Source organism: Microtus oregoni, unplaced genomic scaffold, assembly GCF_018167655.1.
Source record: "Microtus oregoni isolate MIOR12 unplaced genomic scaffold, Mior012 000000F_ref0000247, whole genome shotgun sequence".
Taxonomy (NCBI): Eukaryota; Metazoa; Chordata; class Mammalia; order Rodentia; family Cricetidae; genus Microtus; species Microtus oregoni.
Genome location: NW_024543059.1, coordinates 8,243,902 through 8,271,296, shown reverse-complemented (window position 1 = coordinate 8,271,296; position 27,395 = coordinate 8,243,902). Strand labels below are relative to the sequence as shown.

Here is a 27,395-nt window from a genome sequence, read left to right as displayed (position 1 = left end):
CAGAATACACTGTATAAATTCTTTTCAATAAAAAAGGAAAATCACTGCAACACAAATCTGCATGGATCAATCATTACTAATCACTTTCGACTGCTTCCTGGAGTTAGCACCTCCCTGTGAATCTCATGATCTTCCCCATGAAGCTCATGGTTTGTGAAGAGGTTGGATGCTCGCTTCTCTAGTAAGATAAGACAAGAGGAGAACACACGACAGACAAGACATGGATGTTGCAGAGGAAGCAGGTAGAAGGGAATTTGGAGTGGTTGGGATATCACTATCTAGTGACAGAAGAAGAAATGCCAGGCTGGTGAGAGGGTTCGGAGGGTAAAGGTGCGTGTTGTGCAAGCCCGGAGACCCGAGCTCCAGATCTGAAAAAACATGAAGACAGAAGGCGAGAACCACTCCTGCGTGTACTCTGCGGTGCATGGGCGCCTCCCCTGCTGTCAGATGAATGACAGCTTGGTGTTGTCTGAGCAGACATTCAGATCTGTGATGTAGGTCCAAAAGGATCTAAGAAAACGAAGTCGCACATGACGCGAATGCTTGCCAAATACATGTTTTCCTCCTAGAAATTAGCTCTTATTTTATTAAAAGGACACTTGATATTTTATGTTCAGATATTATAATTCATATTCCTAGTAGCTTATTCCACAGTCTTGGGATCTCTATAAATTTTTGTTTCATAGTTTTGTTCACAGAAAAGACAAAAGGCTAGAATTAGAATGAGGAAGTTCAACTTGTGGGAGAAATTTAACTGCTCAGATAATGAAATACCTTCAAAAACCACATATTTGACCTTTAAATATCAACAACTTTCATAAAAAACATGCAAGAAATAGAAGAAAACTAGTTTCATATATATATACACACATATGAGTTTGTATGTATATATGTGCATCTGTGTGCATGTATGTACATTTACATGTATTTATGTATGTATTTATCAGGAAGGGAAATGTGTTCATGATTTTTTCTGCTTTCTGTCCCTTTCTCTCAGTATAATTTTTTTTTTTTGAGACAGGGTTTCTCTGTAGCTTTGGATCCTGTTCTGGAATTTGCTCTATAGACCAGGCTGGTCTTGAACTCGCAGAGATCCACCTGCCTCTGCCTCCGGAGTGCTGGGATTAAAGGTGTGTGCCACCACTGCCCGGCCAGCATAACAGCTCTCACATCCTCATTTATCTGGATTTTCTTTCAGTCACGTTTTGATGATGGCAGGGAGAACATATTTTTTCTCACTAGCCAGTACCTTGAGCAGCAGCTTTTATAGATAAATGTGCTTCCTCTGAGTGCCTGTTGGGTTTCTAGCACTTGACCTAACTGTAGGGCAATAAGGAGTTGTCACCAAAACTCTGCCCTTTCTCTTTTTGCTTGTTCAATATGATTTTTTTAGGAAATTCAATTATTTAAAAGAAGATAGAAATATTTAAAGAAACAGATCAAAGGGAACATGACTGCCTACATTATTAAGAAGCCAGTCATTTTATAAGGTCATTTCTTAGTGACCTTAAACAAGAAGCATTAGGATAAGGCTGTCATATAACGAAGAAAGATTATTACAAGTATCATCATGTGAAAATGATTGTTGCACAAAACAAATTAACTCTTGACAGTGTTTTCAAGGGGCGATGTTAACCTTATTTCATATCCCTTTGGATCCTAACGCCCTCTTTAGAGGGTACTGAATTTTCCATTTTTTCCCCCCAGAAAGACATAGCAATTAATGAAGAGCAATTAAATGGAGGTTTCTTTTGGGATACTTGTACCCTTGCTAATTTACAGTAGACTGGGTACGATGATGGTCATATTAAAAGAAAAATTCAATATTTATGCTATTATTCTGATTTTGAGAAGATGTCTTATACTTGTGCTAGTTAATATTTTATGTTTTACTGAGTTTATTTCTTTTTTTATATTTATTTATTATGTATACAATATTCTGTCTGTGTCTATGCCTGTAGGCCAGAAGAGGGCACCAGACCCCATTACAGATGGTTGTGAGCCACCATGTGGTTGCTGGGAATTGAACTCAGGACCTTTGGTAGAGCAGGCAATGCTCTTAACCTCTGAGCCATCTCTCCAGCCCCCTGAGTGTATTTCACACCTAAAAAATTTCAAGGCCAATTTTTAGGTTCGTCTGGATAAAGCATTTGTTTATGTAATTTTTGTTCTTTCAGAAATCACAGCAAAACTGAGGGTGATTTATCTTGAATAAAGTTGGACATAGGCTCTAAGGAAGCAACTATTTTTTTTAATTTACTTTTATTTTTACTTATTTTTATTTTATATGTATATGTTATTTCACATGCATGTACATATGTGCACTTTGTACATGCATGGTACCCTTGGAGGCCAGAAGATGTCCGATCCCCTAGAACTGGAGTTCCAAACACTTGTTAGCCAGCATGGAGGTGTTGGAAACAGAATCCAGGTGCGCTGTAAGAATAACCAGTGCTCTTGACTGATGAGGTACCTCTTCAGCCCCCAGCAACTGTTTTTAATATTACAGATCAATGTTTTCCTTGTGGTTCTGGGGATCAGGCAGTCGGCCTTGTACATGCTAGACAAGAGTTCTTATTACTGCATGTCCAGCTCCAAAGATGGATGATGGAGAGTTAGACATAAACTTAGTCCAGATCGGAGCAGAGTGGAGCACACAGTGCACACACACATCACCTCAGAAGGAAACCACGCTCAAAGAGTTACTCTATCACACTCCAAATATTCTATGACTGTTTCCCCCAGTTCTGCTGGCAACTTTGGAAGGTAAATCTGCTCCCACCTACAAAGAGGCTGCCACTAATTCTAGGTTTCCCAGCTAGTAAAATGTGCGCTTCCTACCGACCTTTATGCCAGTTTGTCGCCATAACTTTTCCCAGAACCAAACTTCAAACTCAAGACTCCTGGATCCCCAAAGTTCTCACTAGGTTTTAATTTTACATGGGACACATACATCTTGAGTAGCTCTGGCTGACTGTAAACTCATGAGTCTCCTGCCTCCATCTTCCAGTTGCTGGGATTACAGATGTGCATTTTGAGACCAACTGAATTTCTGTATCTTTATTAAACCTATCTGTGAATCTAATGGTTTTATTACCTATTTTCTTCTTGAATCTGTCTAAATTTCTCCCTATTTTGCTACATCTTTGATCTAGCCAACATTGTTTCTCTTCTGGAATAGTCAGATTGCTCTTTGCACATTTTCAGTGACTCATGGCTAATCACCATCCCAAAATAGTCACGGTGCAAAAAGGAATTAAGATTAAGTTTCTAATATTAAATTTACTTGTTGTATGTGTGTATGCCTGTGTGTGTACTTGTATGTGTATGGGTGTGTGTGTACCATGTCACAGGAGAGGTCAGAGGATAACTTACAGGAGTCTGCTTTCTCCTTCTACTGTGTGGCTCCCAGGAATCAAACTTACATATAAGGGCTGGTAACAAGCACCTTTACATACTGAGCCATTTTGTGAGCCCAAGAGTTAAGATGTTTTGGGTGGATATAGAGAGATAAGAAAGAGAATTCATATAATTTTTCATTGCATGTAGTTATAGATCTCTGTGGTATTGGGAATTCACTGGAGGCTGTGGAAAATTAATATTCCCTAGATTGGGGATTCTGTGGTCTACTCTGGTCTACACTGTGCTTGCTGAACTATTTTCCATTTGGTAGACATCTTTTGAAGAGCAATTTTAATGCCACCATTCTGGGGTTTAAAACATTTCAGTGACCTATCATTGATTTCAGAGGAAGACCCAAACTTTACATCTTGTGGGGCACAGCCTGCCTCTTTCTTCCGTCTTACATCTTGTGTTTCTCCAGCTTCCTCTGGTTTGATATCAGGACCACCAGTCCTTTCTCCCCCGGAGACTGAATTTATAGATATTTCCCTCCAAAAATATTCTTCCTCATCACTCCTCTGCTCTGCTTTGAAAAGTTAGCTCCTCCTCACCCTTCAGAGTAGAGAGAGTATCAGAGGCTGCTTCCTTGGCCTTCCGATCTAGGTCCTGGAATTCTGTCTGGTCTGGTTTTACACACACTCGGATATCTAGGTGCTACGGGTCAACATCCATGCTCCCTTCTGTCTCTACAGCAGGCACAGCAGCTTTGGTCACACCCCAGTGAGGTTTCATTTGGTTGACTGCAGGCCCGTTATCTATGTCTGTGACTCCTGCCACCCGGCCTCTGATAGCCAGGGCTGCCTGCCATTTACTGGAAGCCTTTAAGGAACGTCAGCTAAATGAAGACGGAAGACGGAAGCAGAGAGTTTTGCTCTGCCACTGCATCGTGTCCCCAGTGTGTCTGCCACTCTTATTAATAAAGGAAGTTACTCCTAGCAGTGGGGAAACGATGGCTCTGAGCAGACGGAGAGGGGCTTAAGAAAGTCATCTTGGGAGCTGGGTGTGGTGTAGCGCACGCCTTTAGTCCCACGGGGGCAGAGGCAGGTGAATCTCTATGAGTCTGAGGCTGACAAGGTCTACAGAGCGACTTCCAGGACAGGTAGGGCTATACAGAAAAGCCCTGTCTTGAAAAACAAAAAACAAAATAAAACAAAACAACAACAACAAAGGGAAGTTATCTTGAACTAAAATAGTTTGGATATTCTTGTTTCTTTAGAAACTTAGCCGGTAGAATCAATTAGTCTGCCAGGAATCCTATTTGGATAAGCATTCCATGAGCCATATTAAAAACAGGCACTAAAAATGGACACTTTATCTTCCATAGACTTGATTTTCTATAGAAAACCTGCTCCTATTTGTAATCCTGAGAATTCAGATTACCTCCACTATTTCAGCATTCAGTATGCTTGATTTCCCAAAATAGATTTTTTTTCATTTTACTTGCTTTTAGACTCAATCAATTTATTTTAAGGCTTGGGAATTATAGTTTAATTTATGAAATTAGTAAGCTTTGGATACAAGGGGCCTATACACTAAGAACCATGCACAGTAAATTGTTGATTTAAAACTCCCTAAAAGAAAGAAGCGCTTTTATCTGAATTAAACTTGAAACATAAAAAGCTCAAATCCTATTGAATACCGAGCAATTTACAGATACAAATCCTCTCTTTCTGCGAGTTTGTGAAAACAGAATTTCTACACCTTTAAAAAGTAAGAAATAAAAAGAGGACACTTAGGAATTACCTGCTTACTGTAATTTTATATTTTCCTTTCACAACATGCTTAATTTAAATTTCATACAATGTCAGACGAAGAGTCTAAAGGAAAATCTTGCCATTGTTAGTTTCAGGCCAGCAGGGTTTTATCTGACTGAATCTCATCCTGCCATCCCACCAGCCTCCACCCACACTACCAAAATCAATCTCTCACCACAGGGAACTAGGGTTCAGAAAGGCGGTGTGTCTTGTGCATAGTCAATAAGGCACTGGCTAGAGACTAATGGGCTGGAGAAACAAGGGCTTCATTACCTGCTTCTAAATTTTCAAACCAGCTTAAGCGAGAGGCTACTCAATCAGATGCTCTGGTCAATTCGACTGAACGGTAGGAATGTTAACTGAGTTTCCTAGGTATTTTAGTCCGCCTGGGTTTGCATCCCTCTTCCACACTGTCTCCTGAAACCTGAGCTCCTGTATGAACTGGAAGGGTTAGCTAGTAAAGATGGTTTTCTCTGTAGCAATATAGCGCGGAATGCTTTTAAAGGCATTTCTTTCCAAGCTTTTGATTTAAGTACGGCAAATGGTAGGTGTGGATCTAAGGACCTTGATTTTCAGGATATTTCCAGCACATGGATGATTTGGCTCTTTCTAGCAGTGAGTAATTTATCCTAGTATAGGCCAAGAGCTCCCCTCTTCCAAATTAACAAAAACAACAGCATATTTTTGTTGCTTTGATGTGAGTTTGATAGCTAACATTTCAAGAACAGACAATGAGGTCAGTGGAGTTTTCTGAGTTAAAAAGTGGTTACTGCTTCTATTCTGGCTGAACTGCTCAGGGTCAGAGTGGGTTTTTGGCATAAGAAGACAGCCTCAGGATCATTAATCACCAAGGTATATGGAGAGAAACTCTCATGAATCTACACACTCTGTATAGCCATGTCCTGTTGATGAGAGCAGGGATGAGGTGATTAAGAGATCATGGAAAAGGGCACACTGATTGAACGAGTATCTTGGGAGAATTTTTTGTTTGTTCGTTTGTTCTATTATGTCTACAGTGTTCTGCCTGAATGCCAGAAGAGGACACCAGATCTCATTACAGAGAGTTGTGAGCCACCGTGTGGTGTCCCATGTGGTGCCCTTAACCCCTGAGCCATCTCTCCAGCCCTTAGTAGAGTTTTTAGTTGCTGATCTACGTATTACCTATTATTGGTTGTGGGTGTATTTGGGTGAGTGGGAACAGAGAGACAGAGATATGGTTGTAGAGAAACACATTGCTAAGCAATACAAATTCTAGTGTCATGTGAGCTTACCTTCCTCAGAGTTCGCGAAAAATTATTATATACCACTCATGAATAAAACCAAAGTTATTGTAACATATTTAGAAATGTATTATGCTGGACATTTCAGAGCATGTAAAGATGAACTCACTGATGAGGGATGACTTGGTGGATGGATGGCTAGATGGAGGGAGGGTAGCACATGGGAGAGGGATAATGGAAAAGAAGAACTCATGATATATGTGAGGTCTTTAGTAAAGTATTAGTATTTCCAGTCTGGCAAGTATTTTTAAATTAAAAATAGTTGCTTACACATGTGAATGTGATACTGACCATGCTATACAAACAACGACATTATTTAGAAGTTATCAGCTAGACGTGGTAATGACAGGAGGAAGCCCACCCTAAGAAGTTCCGGCCCATTTACATTCTCAGACTATACAACTCTTTCTGGACTCTGCTTAGGCACAGAGCTTGCCAGCCACTCTAGTAAATTCAAAGAAATAAGGAGCCGAGGAACTGCTCAGCTGGCCTTGGCTTCAGGACCAGTCAGAGCCCCTTCCTCTCTGGACACGGGCGGGCTGCAGTTCTGCAGGGTGTCACAGGGAGAACAGAAGAGCTCATCTTGAAGGATTCTAACAACTTTAAATTTTTATTTCTTAGCGATTGTAATGAAACTACACAGATTCTGGTTCATTCATTTACTCTTGTGCATTAGAAGGTATGAAGAAAAGATAACAATGTTTGTGAGAAAACTTTCAAACAATGGAGCTAATGCTGCTTTATCACCTGAGATCAAGGATCCTTTTTTTTTAAGTCTGAATTTAATATATATATATATATATATATATATATATATATATATATATACATACATATGTGTGTGTTCTTCTGAAAATATCCACCTACCTTATTCCTTTAAAAACATGAGAGAAAGCAGGCTCATAAGGATGAAATAGCATATGGGAAAACAAGCTTTCCAATCCCAGGCCAGAGTTTGGGTCTTTTAAAACACTCTCTATGATTTCTGACCAAATTCCTTAGCTGTATTTTGCCAATCTTGAGCATTTAAGATACAATTATTTGCCTTGGTAAACATTTTTACATGCCAAAGCGACCCACTCACACGCATAAACCTGCAGCTACACCTCACAATGTAAACAAGCTTCTTCTATGGTGTAGATGCCCACATTTTTGAGAATCTTTGGGCTACAGAGCCTATTTTTCAGCTATATATTAACTCAAAGCTTCTATTCAATAGGTAGTCTCAGTAAGGTCAAGGTTTCACATTTTTACGAAAGATGTACATTCTATTACTTTGGAGTTAGCGTTATGATTTAGGAGGTTATTTAAGTGAGTTTCTGATTTAAAATAAAATAATAAGCTACTCTAAGAAGTTTTATAGTGAAGCGTTAAGGACTTTGCCTTGGTCTACAAAGGCATCTTCCAGGAATAGATTCATTCTTTCTTCATCCCCCACCCTTCCTGTTTTGTTCCTTATCTTTAGTAGAGGCCACACTATAGGCAATGACACATGACCAGGTTCAGTGTCTCACTACCTAAGGAGTTCTAGCAAAAAACGATCTTCCTTGATAATCTATATTTAGAGGTAAGACATATGCAAAGTGGAATGACACAGAGGCTTCTGAAATCCCCTGTCATTGTACCCATCCCTAACAAAACTAATGGGTTAGGACCGATCATTGAATGACATACCCCAGAAATAAAACCAGTTGATATGGCTTTATGTGACCTTCCAGTGCTTCAGATAGAGGAAGTTGAACACGGTAGAAGACAAAATCTCTAAGTATCTAGGAATATTGAATAAAGTATTCAGTGGCTTCCCCATTAAGTCACCTGAAAGTGACTAGAAGCACAGTCTTTTCTTCTTCTTCTTCTTCTTCTTCTTCTTCTTCTTCTTCTGCTTCTGCTTCTGCTTCTGCTTCCACTTCCACCTCTACCTCTTCCTCCTCCTCCTCCTCTTCCTCTTCCTCTTCTCTACCCACCCCCGTGTGTGTGTGTGTGTAATACATGTGTATACATGTGGGTGTGAGTGCAAGTCTACACATGCCATTGGGTGTAGTAGGGGTCAGAGGATAACCACAGATGTCAGACCCAAGTTCTAATTTACTTGAGACAGGATCTCTTGTTTGTAAGTGTATATACCAGGATTGCCTGTGAGCTTCAGGGATTTCTTTCTCATTTCCTATCACATTGTAGTTGTGCTGGAATTACAGATGTTCACTACCAGGCCTGGGTTTATGTAGATTCTAGGGATACGAGTTCAAGTTCTCAGGCTTGTGAGGCAAGTTCTTTATCCAATGATCTGTTCTTCAGCCTAAAAGTCCAGTTCTTGACTACTCCAAAAGAAATGTAATAAGCCAGGCGGTAGTGGCACACACCTTTAATCCCAGCAGGTAGGTATCTATGATTTGAAGCCAGCCTGGTCTACAGAGTGAGTTCCAGGACAACCAGAGCTACACAAAGAAACCCTGTCTCAAAAAACCAAACCCAAAACTGAAAAAAAAGGTCATGTAATAACATTTAAGTATTATTACCAAGGTTATACAATACTGACATAAATGAAAGAGACTGGACAAGGATTCTCTAACGAGACAGATGGCGATGGCACACACTTTTAATCCCAGCACTCACAAAGCAGAGGAGGACGGATCTCTGTGAATTCAAGGCCAGCCTGGTCTACAAAGTTCCAGGACAGCCAGAGCTGTTATAAAAAAAAAAAGAAAAAGGAAAGAAAAAAGATTTCTCTAATGAAATCTCACAGCCTTCATAGCGTACTCTTCAATATTCACTTGTTAATTTAAAAGTAAATTGTTTGTCATTTCCTTAAGCGATTGTGCAATTTAAATGTCCTTAGACAACCAAAACAAAAATCCAATCCATCTTTCATTCCAAAGAATTGTTCACTTCAGGCTTGACTACCCATGGAGTTTACAAAAGGGAGTACAAAACTGATTGCTTCCTGTTGCTACTGCCTCATTTCCAACAGACACAAAGCTGTGGCACAGGAGGCCCCATTAAATCAGGGCCATCATCCCGCGAATGCGTTCTGCAGGTTGACACTGCGAAAGATGCGTGTTGTTATTGGCAGATTTCGTTATGACCGGCAATTGGTGTGATTTGTAGGACATGCTTTTCATGGGCATCTTGATGGAGTGGAGTCTGTTATTCCTCTGGAGTACAGCACTTAACAGGAAGCTGGGGCAAGTGCCAGGGGAAGCCTGGAGATTTACACTGTGGAACTAGGACCTGGTAGCTTCCGGCGTAAGCTCTAGAGCTCCCAATCACCCAGTTCAAGGTTATTTAAACACTGGCTCAATGAGTAAGCTTTCTGGTAGTATAACCAGGATACTAACCATCATATTAGTCTGTAGAATTACCTTAGGTGACAGTTTCAGAAACAGAAAAACAGCCAGGGATTTAACCCCTGGGTTGCCGGATGGCGAAGGGCTTAGAGTTCAAGAAAGAAAGGGACCTTTGAAAACATGGGAGATGGTATGAAGCAGTTCTCACTAGGACTGAGAAAGAATTTGTTGAATTATTCTAATCCATTTTCTGTTTTATAATAGATACTTTTGGAAACACTCACTCCTGTTTGGGGAAAAATGCACCAATATTTAAGAAGCAGCAGGAGTCTGGAGAGATGGCTCAGCGGTTAAGAGTACTGACTGCTCTCCAGAGGACCAGGGTTTGATTCCCAGAACCCCCATGGCAGCTCACAACTGTCTGTGACTCCAGTTCCAGTGGATCCAACACCCTTACACAGACAGACTTGAAGGCAAAAACACCAAAGCATATTAAATAAGTAATTTAAAAAAAAAAAAGAAGCACAAAGACTTCCTAGCAGGGTCTAGGAAATGTGTGCTCATCATGCTTCTAATCTTTGACCACCACTCATGCTCTCTTTACCAGTTCCTTGACCACATGACACAGACTGACAGGCCTGTGCATTCACTAAACTGTTTTTTGTTCAACTTGCTTGCAAATTCTAAAGTCAGGAGCAAATCAAACCAATATGGCAATAGTACAAGAAAGAATTTTATTTATTCCTTTGTAGAGCATGCTGTTCTACCTATAATGATAAAATCTAGGTTGCCAAAGACAAGACCCAAACTTCAACTTTCCATAGGACACACAGTGACATGAAGTTAATGAGGAATAGTCTGAAAAGGACAAAGGAGTTCTTTACACCCCGCTCCCGCAGCTCGTCTCTCCAAGTTTCTAACCACATCCTCACCTGTTGAATACGCTCTGTTCTTAGCCAAGTAACCTGCATTTTGTGAAGATGGAAGCCGTAGTCCTCTTCTTACGACACAAGATCTAACTCCACAGTGTTGTGTTTATGTTTCATTAGCAAAGGACCATTACACACCACACAGATACACCCACACATGCACACACACACTTTTCATTTCCCAGTTGAACCCCTGAGAATCATTCTAATAATAATCAGATATATAAATAAAGAAAGAGCTAATCTTATTTGGGATATGTCATCAATGCGCAGTTGGCCAGTCCAACTGGTAACGGCGGCATCTCTCCAAGGACCTGTCTTTTTTCTTTTCAGTTATTGAACCCAGAGAACAGCGTAGCTGGGAAGTGGGTGGGACATCGAAAGACATATTAGCACTTAATCAGAATTAAGGTATTGCCTTGAGCAGAAACAGTAGTCTACTTAACAGAGAATTTGCTTTTCCAGTATCCATTGGTGACTAGAAGCAACGATAAATGCAATAAAGCTGGCTCTGGTTTTGGAAAGGTTTTGAGTTCATCTGTTCATATGAGCTTTTCTAACTGCCCAACATTCTCCTGGAAGATTAGGAGTAACCGTTTTGTGAGATCTGGGGGACATTAATCAAGTTTCCACCATAAGTAGTTTAATAAAAACATTTTTGGTTGTGGTCAACATCGGCACCGGCAACCTGTAATGTAGCCACAAAGAGCCATTCTGGAACATTCAGAGCACGAGTGTGGACTGACCTTCAGGTTGGTATTGTGCTATGATTGTCACCGTCTGCCCAGCCCCCTTCAGTGCCGCAGCTGCCTGCTCATGGGAGGCTCCACGGAGATCGATGCCGTTCACCTAGAAGACAGACCAGAGTTTTAGGCACAAAACTCTGAAATTAATAAACTATCTAAAATTATGCCACATCCCTCAAAAATAATCCCTCCATTTCTCATTGAGGTGTTTCTTAGTTGAGTAAGTTTCCTAGTCATGATTACTTCTAGAAAGCAGGGGTATGCAATTTCATCTGGTGTTTGTGGCACAGCCTGGCTGGGCTGGAAATATTTTGTCTATCTCTGTCCACAAGGGTCTTAGTGTGTGTATTACTATTTTCCCATGGGTTTCCCAGATTTCTGGGGCAGAATGGCTTTAAAATTAGGGGTGGGGGGGATGATAATGAAGAGAGACACATGTAATACCACAGACAAGTACGTGCCGACAGATTCATACATTCAGATGACGATCTGGGGAGACGGTAGGGAACGGGGCTGGCTTGCTGCCAGAGCTCTCTCTTTGGGTAAGTGCCTAGTCCTGTCATATGGAGCATGGTGAGACAGCCCCGAGTCCTGTTCCAAAATAAACTCGACTGCCCCATTTCTCATGCCCAATTCCGTAATGAATTCTGACAAAATGAAATAAGGAGTGCCTGGAGTTTATTCTGCTGTTGCTAAGTCCCATTTTGGAGCCCAGACTGGAAGAGAGGCAGAGCATCTACAAAACAAGCCCTGGACTCTGCCAGGAAGGATAAAATCATCAGCAAGTCAAATTCAATGAGAAGCCAAAGTTCAAATCTTTCTGCAAACAATAGGGCCAAAAAGTCATCAGGATGCAATTGCCAAGCGTCCGGTGTCCCTCTGAGAAGGTTCAGAGGAGAACAAGAAGCTTACCTGGCGGAATGGAAAACACACCGAGTCTGGCTTTCTAAGCAACACAGATGGCATCCTCACTGTGTTTCCTTTTGTACACAGAGCAGGATGCTACATCCAAGAGAAGACGTTAAAGATGCTCAGCTATCTGTACATTCAGTACATTCTCTTGCTTTGGCTGTGGGCAACTGTCTTTACTAGAGACTCTGAGTAGTTAAAGGAAGGGCATGGTTACTGCTTTGTTTCCCTAACTGGCTTGGCTCACCTGTGATCTTCAACTTTACATTCTTGTTCCCTCAGAATAATGCTACGAACGTCTCCCCGTTAACATCTATAGTTTCTTTTGCCTTTCCTCTGGAGTTCTATCCTGGTGAATATTTTCCTTCAAGCATTGGCTATGTATTAGTTTGGGGGCATTCACTGTGCTGGGCCCTGGCACACTGTGCTAACCATTAAATGAGTGACTGCCATTTTATAATCCTCCCTGAACCTGTTTCCTTTCACTTCAGAAGGAAGGAATGGTTAGGCTACTAGGGTCTAAAGCCCCTCTTGTGGTAGGCTCACAGGCTTGCAGACTTGATTCCTAACTAGTGGCAGTATTAAGGAAGGAAGATCATGGAATTTTAGGAGGGTCAGCCTTGCTGGAAAAAGTACATCATTAGAGACAGGCTTGGAGGCTTTATAGTCTCATCCAGCCTCCTGCTTCTGCTTCCTCTATGTTGTTGAGATGTAGCTCCTCATCTTCTCACTCCATTCATCAGCCATGTCTCCCCGCCCTTATGGACTTACCCTCTGGAGTCATAAGCAAAGTAACCCTTTGGGCCCTATCAGTTACTTCAGGTTGAGGTATTTTATCATAGCACGAGGAAAGGAACTAACAACCGCCTCCCATCCCCACCTTGAACTGAGAAATTCTAAAGCTACTGGAGAATAAAGAATAGTCATTTCCGAGACTGTCCAGGATGTGGATGGGTTGGCCAGATGGATTCTGGCCAGAAGGGTGAGCAAAGGCAGATTTGTCTAGACTTTTGCCCAAAGCAAGCTCAACTGAACAAATGTCAGGCGCCAAAGAATTGTAAATAGTTTCTTCTCTGGTAAAACAGTTAACTATTGTTAAAAATGGACATTACCAGCTGGGCGGTGGTGGCACACGCCTTTAATCCCAGCACTCAGGAGGCAGAGGCAGGCGGATCTCTGTGAGTTTAAGGCCAGCCTTGTTTACAAGAGCTAGTTCCAGGACAGGCTCCAAAGCCTCAGAGAAACCCTGTCTCAAAAAAACAAACAAATAAACAAAATCAAAAATGGACATTACCAACATAAAATTTCCAAAAATAGAGAGAAAGTAGGCAGAGTCAAGGAGATGCGATGTAGCTGCCAAAGCAGAAAGATGCCAAGAACCTTTACCAGTAGGCCACAGCCTCATGTTAATACACATATTAATAGAAATGGGTTAATTTAAGATATAAGAGTTAACCAGGAATATGCCTAAGCTATTGGCCAAACAGTGTTGTAATTAATATAGTTTCTGCATAATTATTCAGGACTGGGCATCCAGAAAATGAACAAGCAGTCTCCATTTATATCTCACTCATCTTAATGCTATATGCTTTATGTCACTAGTTCACAGTTAATAGATACACTGGTTCTTTAACACTTTGCTATGATAAATAATTCTACAATAAACAGCAACTAATAAAAAGTTGAACAAAGATAATTTTGATAGTCACTGTCATTACCTCTAAAACTGGGGCATGAATTTATATTCCTACAAATAAAATACTTTTTTTTCTACTAACTAATTTCATATGCCTTAACATTTAACTTTTTCCATTTTGGTAAGTAAACAATTAGATTTTTAATTAGATTTTTTTCAATTATGAAAATAAGCATCTTTTATGCTAATTGGTTATTTTAACTTATTTTTACACAAAATGTCTTTTCTATTATATTTTCTGACTTTTTGTTTAGCCAGTCCTTTTTAAAGTCTTACTGCATGTTTAAAATATCAGTATTGCCTTTTAAAAATGCATTTTACATTATTAAACATCAGATTTTATATCTTATGCTGTCTTGTCATGCAGAACTGGAAAATGTTTATTGTGTTTCACTGTCTCCAAGTCATCTAATAAATTTCCCATGTTTTCCTAGGATGTGATTATAGCTTTAATTTGGCTATTTAATCTTTAATCAGCTTGAATAAATTGTGGTGTATGGAATCAAGTGAGTGGTCACTGTGCCTTAAACTCGTAAGAATCCAAGTCCTTGGTCTTCACATTGATGGTATACCAGCTGGCCGAGAGGCAAGTGAAGAAGTAAGACTTTAAGTCTCATGACATTATTCCAGGCACATCATCATCTACCTGCTACATAACGCTTATCATTCAGGAAGAACTTCAAAATATTCCAGGAAATCCAACCCAATTTGGGCCAATTCCTGTGATAAAACAGAGTGCTTTGGTTGAAACTTCCTGGATTTTTTTCTTATTTCTTTGTTCCTGTTCAACCTTCTGAAGATCCAGAGGGAAAAAAAATCCTTTATTTTATATAAATTTCCAAATATTACAAGTCTCTAGATTCTTTTCTAAGTTAAATGACCTCACTTTTTCCTCCATATCTATATATTCATCTTTACTGCTGCTCCTGCTTGTATACTTCCAGTAACAGAAAACTCTCTCTCCAATTTGCCCATTCTATATAGAACCATGATTCTATAGATCATGGTTTAGTATCCTAATGCCATTCAATTCTTCTGTGAGCCATAAGCATTGTACAGTAAAACTATAGTTGACAGATCACTAAACAAACTCATGGGAGTGTATTCCAATGAGAAACCCGATTTGTAGAACTTAGGGAACACTTGTGTTTTTAATAATTGCTGTCCATTTTGTAGAAATCTTTTGAGGCCATGACTTTTCCCCATTCATAGTAGGATAAATCATTCCTTAAATATGATTTTTCCTATACTGGCAAGTGGATGACTTTTTTCTATACTGTGGGGCCTTGGTGTGAAAGCATTCACTCAACCAAACCTTTGTTCTCATAGAAAAATCTTCATAAAGATAGTCCCTCACAATTATCCTTGCCAAGAGGACTTTCAACAAAGAAAGGAGCCTTGTAAAAATGTGGTCACATAAAAATATCAATAGGGACAGGCATTGAGTAAGGGAGAGGGCATGTCTGCTCTTACCGATAAACTGGTCTGGATGGCCCTGAATTTTCTACCAACAGACTCAGTAAGCTGTAATCTGCTAGCCTTTGCTCTACTAATCACCCAAATTTAGCTAGCACACATGGTTTTTCTTTTTAGAATTTTGTACTGATTTAAAGCCCCATCCCAATCCTCCCAGTATCTACCGGGGAGCTTTACAGCCATGCTCCTTCTGAGACATAAGGTGCCCACTTTGTCGGTCTCCATCCATCTAATTAGCCCTAAGAAATGCATGTTTAGTACCATAGTTATTGCCTGTGGAATTGTTAACTCTGTCTGTGTGGGTACATAAACTGGAATCCGTGTGGGATTGAGAGAAACCCTGAGGAGGAACTTCAAGAGGAAACACTGAAAGGGAAAAGGTACCATGGTTATCGCCTGTGGAATTGTTAACTCTGTCTGTGTGGGTATATAAACTGGAACCCGTGTGTGATTGAGAGAAACACTGAGGAGGAACTTCAAGAGGAAACACTGAAAGGGAAAAGCAAGGAACGGCAAGGAACAACGAAAGGGAAACATCAAGAGCGCATTGGAGAGCACGTAGGAAGAATAAATGGGGCATAATAAAATGACTTATGTGAGCTAATTTATTTATTCTCAGATCTTTTTAGTTAGTTTCTGCCTGCCATAGTGGTCCTTCTGAATCCTGAGAGGTTTGCGGGGCTGGCACTTCAATATAAACCTCAATATATTTCCTCATCAGAGACTGAGCTATGTGGTTTGAATCAAGGATTACAAGAAGGATGGGTCAGTCATTCTGGTTATTAGCCTCCTATGTAGGCATCATGAAAACCTATACTAAATATCAGATACAGATGACTCTTTAAAAAATAGCCATTTTAGTTATTTCCCTTTCTAATTTAAGAGAGGAGTAACAGCTATTGTCAAACAGTTTTCTATTTAGTGGAGAACAATAACAAGTAAACACCCATTTTAAATGCTAGGAGAAGACAAGGTCATAAAGTTCTGAGATACAGGCAGTATGAGCAGAGATGCGGGAGTTTTCTGGAGGAAGTACCACTGAGAAAATTTCTGAATGAATGATCCACATGAGGCTGGTTGGATGGTAGTTTCCCCAAGAAGGACACAGAAAACACAGAAAGAGGAACAGGCAGAGAATTAGAGTATTGATCGGACAGGGGACATGGATAAACGTGTGTAGTTAAGAGGGCCAGGCCACAGGAAGCATCTGTTACTGAAGGACCAATGGGGAGGATGAGTAGAGGGAAGAGGGGAGAGATGGGGCAAGAGAAAGGAAGGTGAGGAGGGTGGTAGGCATGATGAGGATGGTGGGTGCTACGTACGGAGGTTTGTTCTAAGTACTTTATACAGAAAAACTCCCCTAACCTTTAGGACAACTCTATAAATCAAGAAAAACATCAACTTCCATTTCACAGAGTTGACCAGTTGATATCTTGCTCAAATAATAAATAGTGGTTTTATTTGGTGAAACTTAAATCTTCGAGTCTGAATCTTAGCTTCGATACAGTACTATCTACCTCTCAAGGAGCTGGGGGTACAGGCAATCAGAGTTTATCCTACCTGGAATAGGGAACCACTTCTTTGTCTAAAGGGGAAAACAATCTTACAGTCCTACGCCCCAGGAACTCAGAGTGTGAAGAGAATGGGAGGGAAGCTGGTGTTCTTGCCACCCCTGTTATGAGACTGAGCCTGAACTAACTGCTCTGGAGATGGTCTCTGGAGATGGCTTTTCACGGGCAGCCCTGAGGTTGTCTGGGGCCCTGGGGTATCCCATCTCACCTCATGTCACTTGCCTTCTCTAGGATCAGTGTCATGAGAAGAACATTGAGTTTAGATTTGGTCAAGACTCTAACCTTTCAATTAGTAATTCTAGGGCCTAGGGTAACTCACTACCTTCCTGGAACTCAGCTTTTTCGTAAGATGGTACTAACCTCTGTGTGTGCTGTTCTTAAGGACATTGGGGATAATACTAATTGCATTTAACATAATACTTGACACGTAGTAGTTATTCAATAAATGGATGCTATCTGTATTATAACATCTATTGCCTCTGAAACCAAGCCTAAAACGAGCTTTTGTCAGCAGTAATAAAATCAAGGAGTGACTTTTGTAGAAGGCTTCTATATTGAAATAAGAGTAGCTAAAGCTGTATCAGTTATTAATTGTGAAACAATACAAAGGGGTAGTCCAGTGGGAAAGGCTTACGGAACTGGTGCCAGACTTCAATTAAAATCAGTCAGATAAAGGGCACAAAAGACTCTACAGCAAATTATTTCACAGCAGGAGGTCTGGGAAGACTATGGCAAGGAGGCAGCTAAGAAGAAACTGGGGCAGAATCCAAACTCTCTCTCTCTCGCTCGCTCTCGCTCTCTCTCTCTCTTCAGAAAGACTATGGGTCTAAAGTGAGCAGATACATTCTCAGTAAGTGTAGAAGGGTCTTGTCTCTTCTCTGCAGTGGAAAAATGACTTCACCATTCTGAAGTGATGAAATATGGTGAGCAGATATGCATGACTCTGTCGCGATTTACTCAAGCCACCAAGGGGACAGTGGGACATGATGATGTGGAGGCCTGCCATCCATTGGGACCTCTGGGCCATAAATTCAGCAATTCCTGTGATTTAAAGATAGTGCCTCCAAAGAATTTTACAATTAGTAAACTGTTTTCCTACCACTCATTTTGTACTGTACAGGTGAGATTTAAACAAACAAATACGCTAAAAACACATATACTAAGTGAGGGAAGCAGAGAGACTAAAAATGTCCCACTTATGTAGGGTGTGAGCCATCTGGGTGTCAAATACAGTATGTGGAGGAAGCAGGGGAACAAGAGTGTTCTTGAGTGCCATGGAAAGAAGTTCTGTCAGTAAGCGCCCAGGGCTCTAGTGGAGCGTGGAACACGGTGTTCCCTACGTTTGGGAAAAGATGAGAGGTGGGACATGGTGATAAGACTGCAAATGATAAAAGACGAAGTCTTGAATTTTGCAAACAAGAATGGGATGGAGGTAGAGATGGGACCCAGACTTGAGAGAGGAAACAGAGGAGGTAGAGGTTGCCCGTGAAGCTGTCCTCAAGTGTTCTTGGATCCACCAGAGTTCAACCAACATTTATCCAACTTATTAGACTGGAAATGGGAGGGAAGAAAACACTAGAACTTTTAAAGATGATCAGACTTGAGAGGGTACCACGAATAAAGAGATGAATAATCGAAAGTGAGTTTGACTTGAGAGAGGATCATCTGTTTTGTCCTGGAAACATTGTTTGCTGTCTCTGTTGGACATCTATGGCATACAGAGAAATGGGCAAGTTTAGTAATTATTTGGTTATTTATGGCCCCAGGGGCAGTACCTGGACACATGGCAACCACATGCAGAAGAGGTTTGCTGTACAAAGTAGCAGTATTCAGAACACCCACTTCAGAGAACTGTGTCAAGGTAGAGCTAGTTTATGTAAAACTCCTAGAATAGCGCCTGGTACATGGTTAGGATGCACAATTACCAACTATTATTATTCCTCTCCAGTCACACACGAAGTGAGAGGATGACTTGGGCTATAAAATCACTCCAATAAAGGGACAGTTATTTGGCTAGGAGAAACACTAGAGTGTTAGGTCATGAAAAAAAAAGAAGCATGGGCCCTGTAAATTTGTGTCCCAAATTGTAGTATCCTGCTCTAAGCCCGCTCCACTTGGGGATGCCCCCTCACGTCTTTGTGCCTCACTCTCTTCACTGAGGAAGACAGACTCATACCAAATCTGTGAGGTCCCTTCCAGTGCTTAATAAACAAACATATTCTGTACTTGGTATTCACGTTGTTGACAGCTTGAGAAAGATGGTTCGCTCTGCATTCAACTTTTCCAGCTCCCTGAAGCAAGCTTCAAAGGGAATGAACTATAAATTGCATGTGAAGGAGAAATTTCTAATTAAGTTTCCTTTTCTTCCTCGAGGCAGCGGCACTCGGGAGAGAGTGGTAACACTTCTGACAGGAGCTGCCCGAGAGCTCAGGACTAGAATTCTGGAACACGGGGAAAATGAAAAATTTGTATCGGATATTTACGCGTCTTCGCGGTTAAATGTTAGCATTCCTTCTAAGTCTGGCTCACTGATGCAAAAAAAAAATTATACAAACTTATATTTATAAAAAAGATTTAGAGATGTCTGGACTGTGCCAAAGGCATCTGTAGAGGGCTGGTCACTTGGCAGTCGGTAAGTGGAAATAATCACATCAGTCCAGCTGGGCAAACTCAGCGGACGGGATAAAGCACCAGAAAGAAGTTTCAGTGGAGTTGGATAACTCCCTCTATAAAAGCACAGATGCAAAGGTACCTGAGACCTTGTCAGTCACGACGCACAACCATCATCTAGCCTCTACCTCCAGAGTTGACGGATTTCCAGACTAGAGGCTTTTAAATCTATATTTTTACTTCATAGTTTCATTTGGATACCAAAGACGTCAAACCTGTGTGCTCAAAATCAAATGATTTTCTCCTGGACCTGGTTGATTTTCCCTCTTACTCTCAACAGTTAACAATTAACCCATACCACCTGAGCCCCTTGGCAAGGGATCTTTCTCCTCTGTCTCCTCATGGAGTCCATCAGCAGGTCTATTTACTCTAGCTGGAGAGCATAGAAGGATCTCACCCTCTCTTCTGCAGCCCCCCGCCTCACTGCCAGCAACCTCCCCCAGTTCTCCCTGGGATGCAGCAGGAGCATGTCAGTCAGATTCTACTGTGCCTGGGCCTGCCTTGTGCCCACTTCCCCAGGGCCGGCCAATCCCTGAGGTGCCAGATGGGGGAAGCTGGGCCCCTCTTCCATAGCTGGCTTCCCCACGACAGGCTAGGCCCTGGGTAGCCAGGCCAGGGCAACAGTGCCTCCCTCTTCCACTGCTGGCCTCCGCTGGGCTCCATTTCCCTTTCGGCAGCCAGGTGCAGAAAGTTCACATCTTGCCTTTCCATTGGCTTCTTGTCCGTTTGCTCTGAATAAAAGCCAAACCTTTGGCCTTGATGTTGGCCCATCCCTCTAATTCCTTCTCACGTCCCTTTCTGTTGTTCTCCTACAAGACCTTCGTTCTGTTTTGCCTCAGTCTAAGTTTCCTTTGGCCTTGGGGCAACCGTGCCAGAGATCTGAACAGTTGGAACAACTGTTGGGCATTCTCTTATCTAGCCACTCCCCCCGCCCCGAATTCTCAGCTTAGATGCCAGTTTCTTAGAGTATTTTGCTCCTGCTCCCTTGAACTTCACCTCGTTGCCTGTTCTGAACTGACCTTGCTTCAATTTCTTACAGAATTCAAACCTATTTGATACTGTATCACACACATCAAAAAATCTTCCCTTGAGTATGAATTTCATCTCTTTACCTCCATAACCTTAATACTTAGAACACCATGGAGAGGTAATGAATGTTTATAACCATTAAATCACATAATAGTATTTACATCATCAAATTTTATTTGACAATTAATTACAACTTGCTTGTAATAAACCAGGTACTGCTAAGAGACCTTTTCATGACGTTGTCTTCCTGAGAGGGTACTGTAGTCATGGAAACGGAACCTCTGAGGGTGGGGGCTCAAGAACCTTTACTTCTTCCAAGTTCTATGACGATGGATGATCAGTCAGATGTGGGCCGTCCCCTGGAGATGCAGCTCTTTATTTTCTCCACATGGTGCTAGAACTTTGTTAGTTAACACACTCTGGTTCTTTGGGACTCGCTGGTTATGCTGGAGCGGAACAGCTCCAGGCTTACCCTTAACATAGACACTTGAGAGTATCTATCTACACATGAGAACCGCGATCTGGACAATGCATCGCAGCTCCGCTCTCCTCATTCCAATGCCGTGGCCATCATTTTTTGATTCATGAACGGGTCTGTATAATACAAGTATAAACTGTGTAGGGCTGTTGTTATATGGTGGTATCCAGGAAGGTACAACTGCACAGGCTCGTAGCCTTGGAAACACTGCTGCCAAGAAAACACTCACTTTTTTTTTACCTCACACTGCCGGGCAAAGGGCGAGACTCTAGTGCCAGGCTAAACACCTTCTCTAAGCTCCCCAGTTTCTCTCACCTCCCACCTCCCTATCCAAACACTCTGTCATGGGACAAGATGGCTATGTTATACTTGAGTGCCTCAGAGAATGGAGGCACTGTGAATGCTTGGACATAGGGGCTGGATGGTAGTACTAAGGGCTAAGGAATTACTGCAGTCGGTGGAATCTATTTGTGCCCACAAGGCAGGTTCCTGAGGTATTAAAGCTCTAGGTGATACTGAAGAGAGAGCTGTGGGAGAGATAAGGGATTGCTGGAAGACATATTTGGTGTAGAACAATTAACAAGAGATGAGGTAGGAAAGTCCAATAAGACAATGAACAAGGCCACAAATGGTGGTCATGAGTTTCACCCAGAAGGGACACCCAACCAGAATTCTCCAAAGCGGTCAGGGAAAAGGTTTTTCAACAACTAATACGCAGAGGTTAAGTTCTGAAACTAGAGAGGCATGACAAGTGTTTGGCATCAATGTCATCTACAGGGAGTGATATTAGGCATCACTCATATCATATCACATTATTAATGTTTGGCCACTTCTTCCACTGTGTCTATCCCTAAGAGTTGAGAGGATGGAATGTGGACCCTCAGTATTTTGAGGGCATCTCTGATAAATGCTACAGGAAAGTATACCAGTGACCTCTGTCTCCCATCTGGGGTGCCATGGGTCCTTAATTAGAATATAAAAGATTCATCATTTTGCAGAAAAGGTAGAACATCTTCCTGAATATGCATCGAGTCTCCTACAGGACCAGTAAGGACCGTCTTCATAAGTCTCTGGGCCCACGTCAACAGTAATCTCCAGTGTGATCATAGAGGAAGCAAGTGTGGGGCAGGAGTTTAAGAAGTCAATTTAGGTGTTGTAGGGATAAGTAACTCCTTTCAGCAACCTGCTGGTGAGCAGTCTCCTGCAGTTGGACTCTTAAGTATAGGTTTCCCAAACCTTTGAAACCTTAATGTAACAACTACATGGGTAGTGGGGGTGGGGAGGAGAAATCTGAAACATGTTTTGTAACCTTAAATCACTCTCTTGTACCTTCCGAACTTTCATTTACATGCCTTAAACAGGTTCTTACATGTTCAGAACTTTCTTAAGCTTTCGTATCCTCAGACCTTTATATACTATTTTTTTTTAGGTCCTCAGAACTTACGTGCTCAGATCTTCATAACATTTTCTGAGACTCTCATTGCAACTGAGCTGCGTTTTCACCAATAGCCTCTCCCGGGCTCTCGTTAGGAATCTCAGTCCTGCACACAGTGCCAAGTCACAGTTGCTCTTGGCCCCTTCCTGTCTTTTTAAAACTAATACCACCTAGGTGACTCTTAGATTACCCAGTTTGGCTACTAGTGGGAGTTACATTCCTGTACGAGTACAGCTTTAATACCTTATTAAATGAGCACTGTTTTTTTAATGTTATAATAAAGCCTGATTTTAGTTTTGGGGACGGGAATTATCGTATGAACATAGCAGAAACCGGCATGGGGGTAAGCCGCAGTGAAGGAAAGATGAGCAAGGATGAGTTATAAGGAATAGAATTGGCCTTTGACAGCCTGACATAGAGCAATTCCCTGACCCTATTCAGTGAAGGTGGGGACCTCTTGGAGGATAAGCATCCATATATAATACCCCAGACAGGTGTAGTTCGGAAGAAATACAGGAGAGAGCAAGTTTAGCTATCAAAGATTTCACTAAAAACTGAGCATGCCGATTTAGGCCACTGAAATACCAAGGCCAAACTGTAATAATGGAGGCTTTAATAAAAGCCAAGTATGTGGAGGAAGAGAGGATGGATTATAAGGTAAACACCTCTGGAGGGAGTTTCTTTAAGCTTCAAGTGGGGGCTGAGAGGCAAAAGAAGCCCAGGAGGGCCTAGAGAAGCTGTGAGACTTCCAGGGTGGAGCTGAGAGACAGGAGAGACAAGGCCACAGAGGCCCAGAAGGGCTTAAGGAAGCTGCACGACTTAGCAGGCAGCTCCTAGGAAAAGGAGACAAGGAAACAGGGAGGGTTCCACTAGAGTAAGGGAGCAGGTGGAGTCCTGGAGGGTGTAGAAGGCTCAAGGAGCCACTGAGGAAAACCACTCGGGCCAGGCATGTGTCAGGGGTGCCCTGAATGGATGCCTAGAGAGGCCATCATGTGAAACTGTGAGGTTGAACCTTGGATTATTTTGGAGATGCCATGTACGCTGGCAATGCCAGTGATGTGGGATACCCGCTAAAGAAAGTTGCCAACAGGGAGTGGAACAAGCCCAAGAGAAAAAAGCATGTTGCAATCAACAAAGCTGAAAAGAGTTGGATATCTGAAAAGCATTTTGGCATCAGACATAGAGATGCAGATTTTACAGTTTGCCCAGATGTTTTTGATCTTGCTTTGGTCCAGTAGTTCCTCACCATGCTACCTTCCCTACATTTTGGAATGATGATATATATTTTGTACCATTATATGTTAAAAATATGTATTCTGCTTTTTGATTTCACAGGTGATTACAGTTAAGAGATTATATCAATCTCAGAAGAGATTAGAACTTTAGTCCTTTAAATAAGTTTGGGATTGTTATAGACTATGGGGATTTTTTCAAGAGAATTAAATTATTTATTGATTATACATGATAATGGATGATTCACAAGTTTTATTTCCATCTGTTATTCTATCTGATACCATTATTCAATTTTGATATTGTATAGAATGTGCCAACAACCATTTTATAACCGAACTGAGACTTTGTTTGGATGACCCTTTTAATGGTGAAGCTCATTAAAGTCACAGAAATAACTGGATGTTTAATTACACCAAGGTTTTTGAAGACCACGGCTTCCACACCCAAGAGATTATAAATAAATCCCAAATGAAATTTGGCACCACCCTGAAAGAATCCTGACTCCACACTGTTGGGGAAGTTTACCAATTTGGCCTCAGTGTAGACTAACTTTACACAACACTTAAAAACAAGACACAGCTATTCAGCATCATAATCAGACTATTACACTTAGCAATCAACAGCATGGGTGACAAGAGGTCTACAGTAAAACCCTTTGCTGGAATGCTTTATACTTTCCACAGAACAGAAATTAAAAGAACCTGTTATACAACTACTCACAAATACAGTCTTGGAGGGTTTTTGCTCATACACATGAGTATTGTCTAAAACATGTCTTCTTTGTAGCAGCTAGGCCCTGCCACCACTGTGCTTGGCTGAGTTCTCACATCTGTCGTAACCTGTAGCTTCCCTGGCACTTCTCTGGCTCTGCTCTCCTGCTAAGCTTTATCTCCTGGCTGTAATTAGAACCTCCTGCCACTGCCATAGCTGCTCCTGCTGCTGCTGGAACCACCATAGCCACCTTGGTTTTGTGGTTTATCAGAGTACTGGCCTCTGCCACCATAAAGACCAGAGCTTCTGCCTCCAAAGTGTCCTCCTTTCATTGGTTCAAAAATTGAAGACTGATTGTTGTAATTGCCAAAATTATCGTAGCTTCCCTCACCTCCAAAACTGCTTCCATCATTACCAAATCCATTACAGCCATTGCCACTGCCACCATATCCACCACCACAGCTACCACCGAAGCTACCATGACCACTGAAATTTCCTCCTCAAACAAAGTTGCCATTGCCACCATGACTGCTTCCACAATCACCACCACAAACTTTTAAAGCACTTTGACCTCTTTGGTTGGATGAAGCACTAGCCATTTCTTGCTTTGATGGGGCTTTTCTTACTTTACAGTTGTGGCCATTCACAGTATGGTATTTTTGAATAACCATCTTGTCCTCAGAGATAGATTATAGGAACTTTTGAAGTTGGACTGGATGCATTTTTCATTAAGATATGGCTACAAGCCTTTGGGGGCCAGGGAGTGGAATGTGGTGGTTTGAAAGAAAATAACCCCAAAGGGTGTCTGTCGTGCTATTAGGAGGTGAGGTTCTGTTAAAATAGGTGTGTCCTTGTTGCAGGAAGTGTGCCACTGTGGGTGTGAGCTTTGAGGTTTCTATGATCATGCTATAGGCAGTAAGATACCACTTTCTGTTGCCTGCCAGTCAAGATGCAGGAATCTCAGCTCCATCTCCAGCACCAAGTCTGCCTGCATGTCACTGTATCTCGCCCTACTAAATGACTAAGTCTCTAAAAATGTAAGCCATCCAAATGAAATGTTTTTTCTTTATAAGAGTTGTTGCAGTCATGGTGTCTCTTCACAGCAATAGAAACCCTAACTAAGACAGGGACACTTAGCGTGACTAAGCCAGAAGAGAGTCTCTGTGCCTGGTATCAGGGCTTTCGTAGATGCCAGAAGGTAAGGACAAAAACTGAGCTCTAGGAGGGGGCTTTCATCCTCAGGAAAAAGTTGGAGAACAAAGTCAGATAGCTTTGGGATTACAGGCAGCTCTGAAGGGACGATAGGATAAGAAGGCAGGAAGGGGTCCAATAGCCCAGTTGGGCCTGAGGAAACTGCAGGATTGCAACTCCAAGGATTGAGGGATAGGGTCAGGTGAAGAGGGGCAGCCATAGCTTTAAAAACCATTGTTGGGGGTACCTCTGCCTCCAAGAGTACTAGAGAGGTACAGGACACTCAATGATCAGTTCATCAGACTCAGGGAAATGTCTGCACCAATCCAAAGGGAAACTTACCTAATTGCCACTGGTGGGTGGCCTACTAAGCATTTGGTAAGCCAGAAGAAGAGTCTGTTGTGTGTGGGTGGACTGGAGAAGAGGGATCGGGTCCCAGGACAGCTTAGGCCCCAGAGGAGAAATACAGGCCCTAGGAGAGGATACCCTGGGTTTTGTCACTGAACATAAGTGTTACAGCTTAGATGGAAAGGTATCCTGGCAGTCAGGAGCCAGGGAATACCACAAAGTCATACTGCACAATGAGTCTCATACAAGAGATTTATCGGGAGGGAAAAAAACCAGGAAGGTGGCTGCCTCTGCACAGGAGAGAAGCAGTGGGGAACTGAACAGAAGGAAGGGTTCGTGCATCTGTGTGTGTGTGTGTGTGTGTGTGTGTGTGTGTGTGTGTGTAGCTTTCCAGGATGGGGATTGGTGAGATTTCAAACCCAGAGCTTGGACTTTTTATTCTGTAGGGCGGGGCTGGGTCCAGCCTTTAGGACAGTTAGATTATTTTGTGGGTGGAACTTGTCAGCTGGAGGTCCTCAAGGAGGGGTGTGCCCACTAGAGTGACTTGAGTGGCTTACATGTCTAAGCTTCTGAAACTGAAACATGTCCACAATATATTGCTAAGTCAACAAGAATCTTAGAAGGATATTTCTGTATCATTCTAGTTGTCTGTAGAAACAGACGTAAGGATGTAAGATCTTATGGAGAATTGGCTACGGGAGAGTGCATAGCCAAATACTAATGGATGCTGTAAATGATTGTGCTATTGTGGCTACATGTAGGAGAAATGCTGAAGCAAGGGATTGATTGTGTTTCATTTGAAAGCCTACAATAAGGTCTACAAGATTTTTTAAGTCATCACAGAATATAGCTATACCAATATTAAAACTTGTACCATGCAGCAGTTTTAATGATGGAATTTGAAGTTGGGGTTCCTTGAACCACCAACATATCTTTCACATGATAGTCCAGTTCCAAATGAGCTTTGTTAAATTAAGTTGTCTAAATTCTGCAGAAACCAGCACACAGATTTGCAAGCAGCAGAGGTCCCTACCACACATCCCAGAGTACCGTCTATTAGCCGCACTAATTCACTAACTAGGTTTTACAATCTCTTTGCTGCATCTAAACAAACAAGGCTTAAAATTAGACTGCATTTACCGCTGCTGTCGAGAAATAATGCCTACAAATCTATTGTTCTTCCTAGCTGTCTTCTTCTTAGCTAATTTTCTACACAAGCCCTGAGTATTGATCTGGGCGGTTACAAAAGATTT

At 41.7% G+C, this 27,395-nt stretch overlaps 1 protein-coding gene across 23 annotated transcripts in view; it reads right to left on the bottom strand.

Annotated features, from left to right (window-relative positions):
- The window catches only part of Dlg2 (discs large MAGUK scaffold protein 2), a 1,645,338-nt gene that overhangs the window by 250,800 nt on the left and 1,367,143 nt on the right, over window positions 1-27,395 (bottom strand). For all 23 annotated transcript variants that reach the window (XM_041643707.1, XM_041642302.1, XM_041642110.1 and 20 more), the window contains one exon: window positions 11,396-11,498. In XM_041643707.1, coding sequence (XP_041499641.1) covers window positions 11,396-11,498 — 103 coding nt within the window. The remainder of the gene's footprint in view (window positions 1-11,395; window positions 11,499-27,395) is intronic.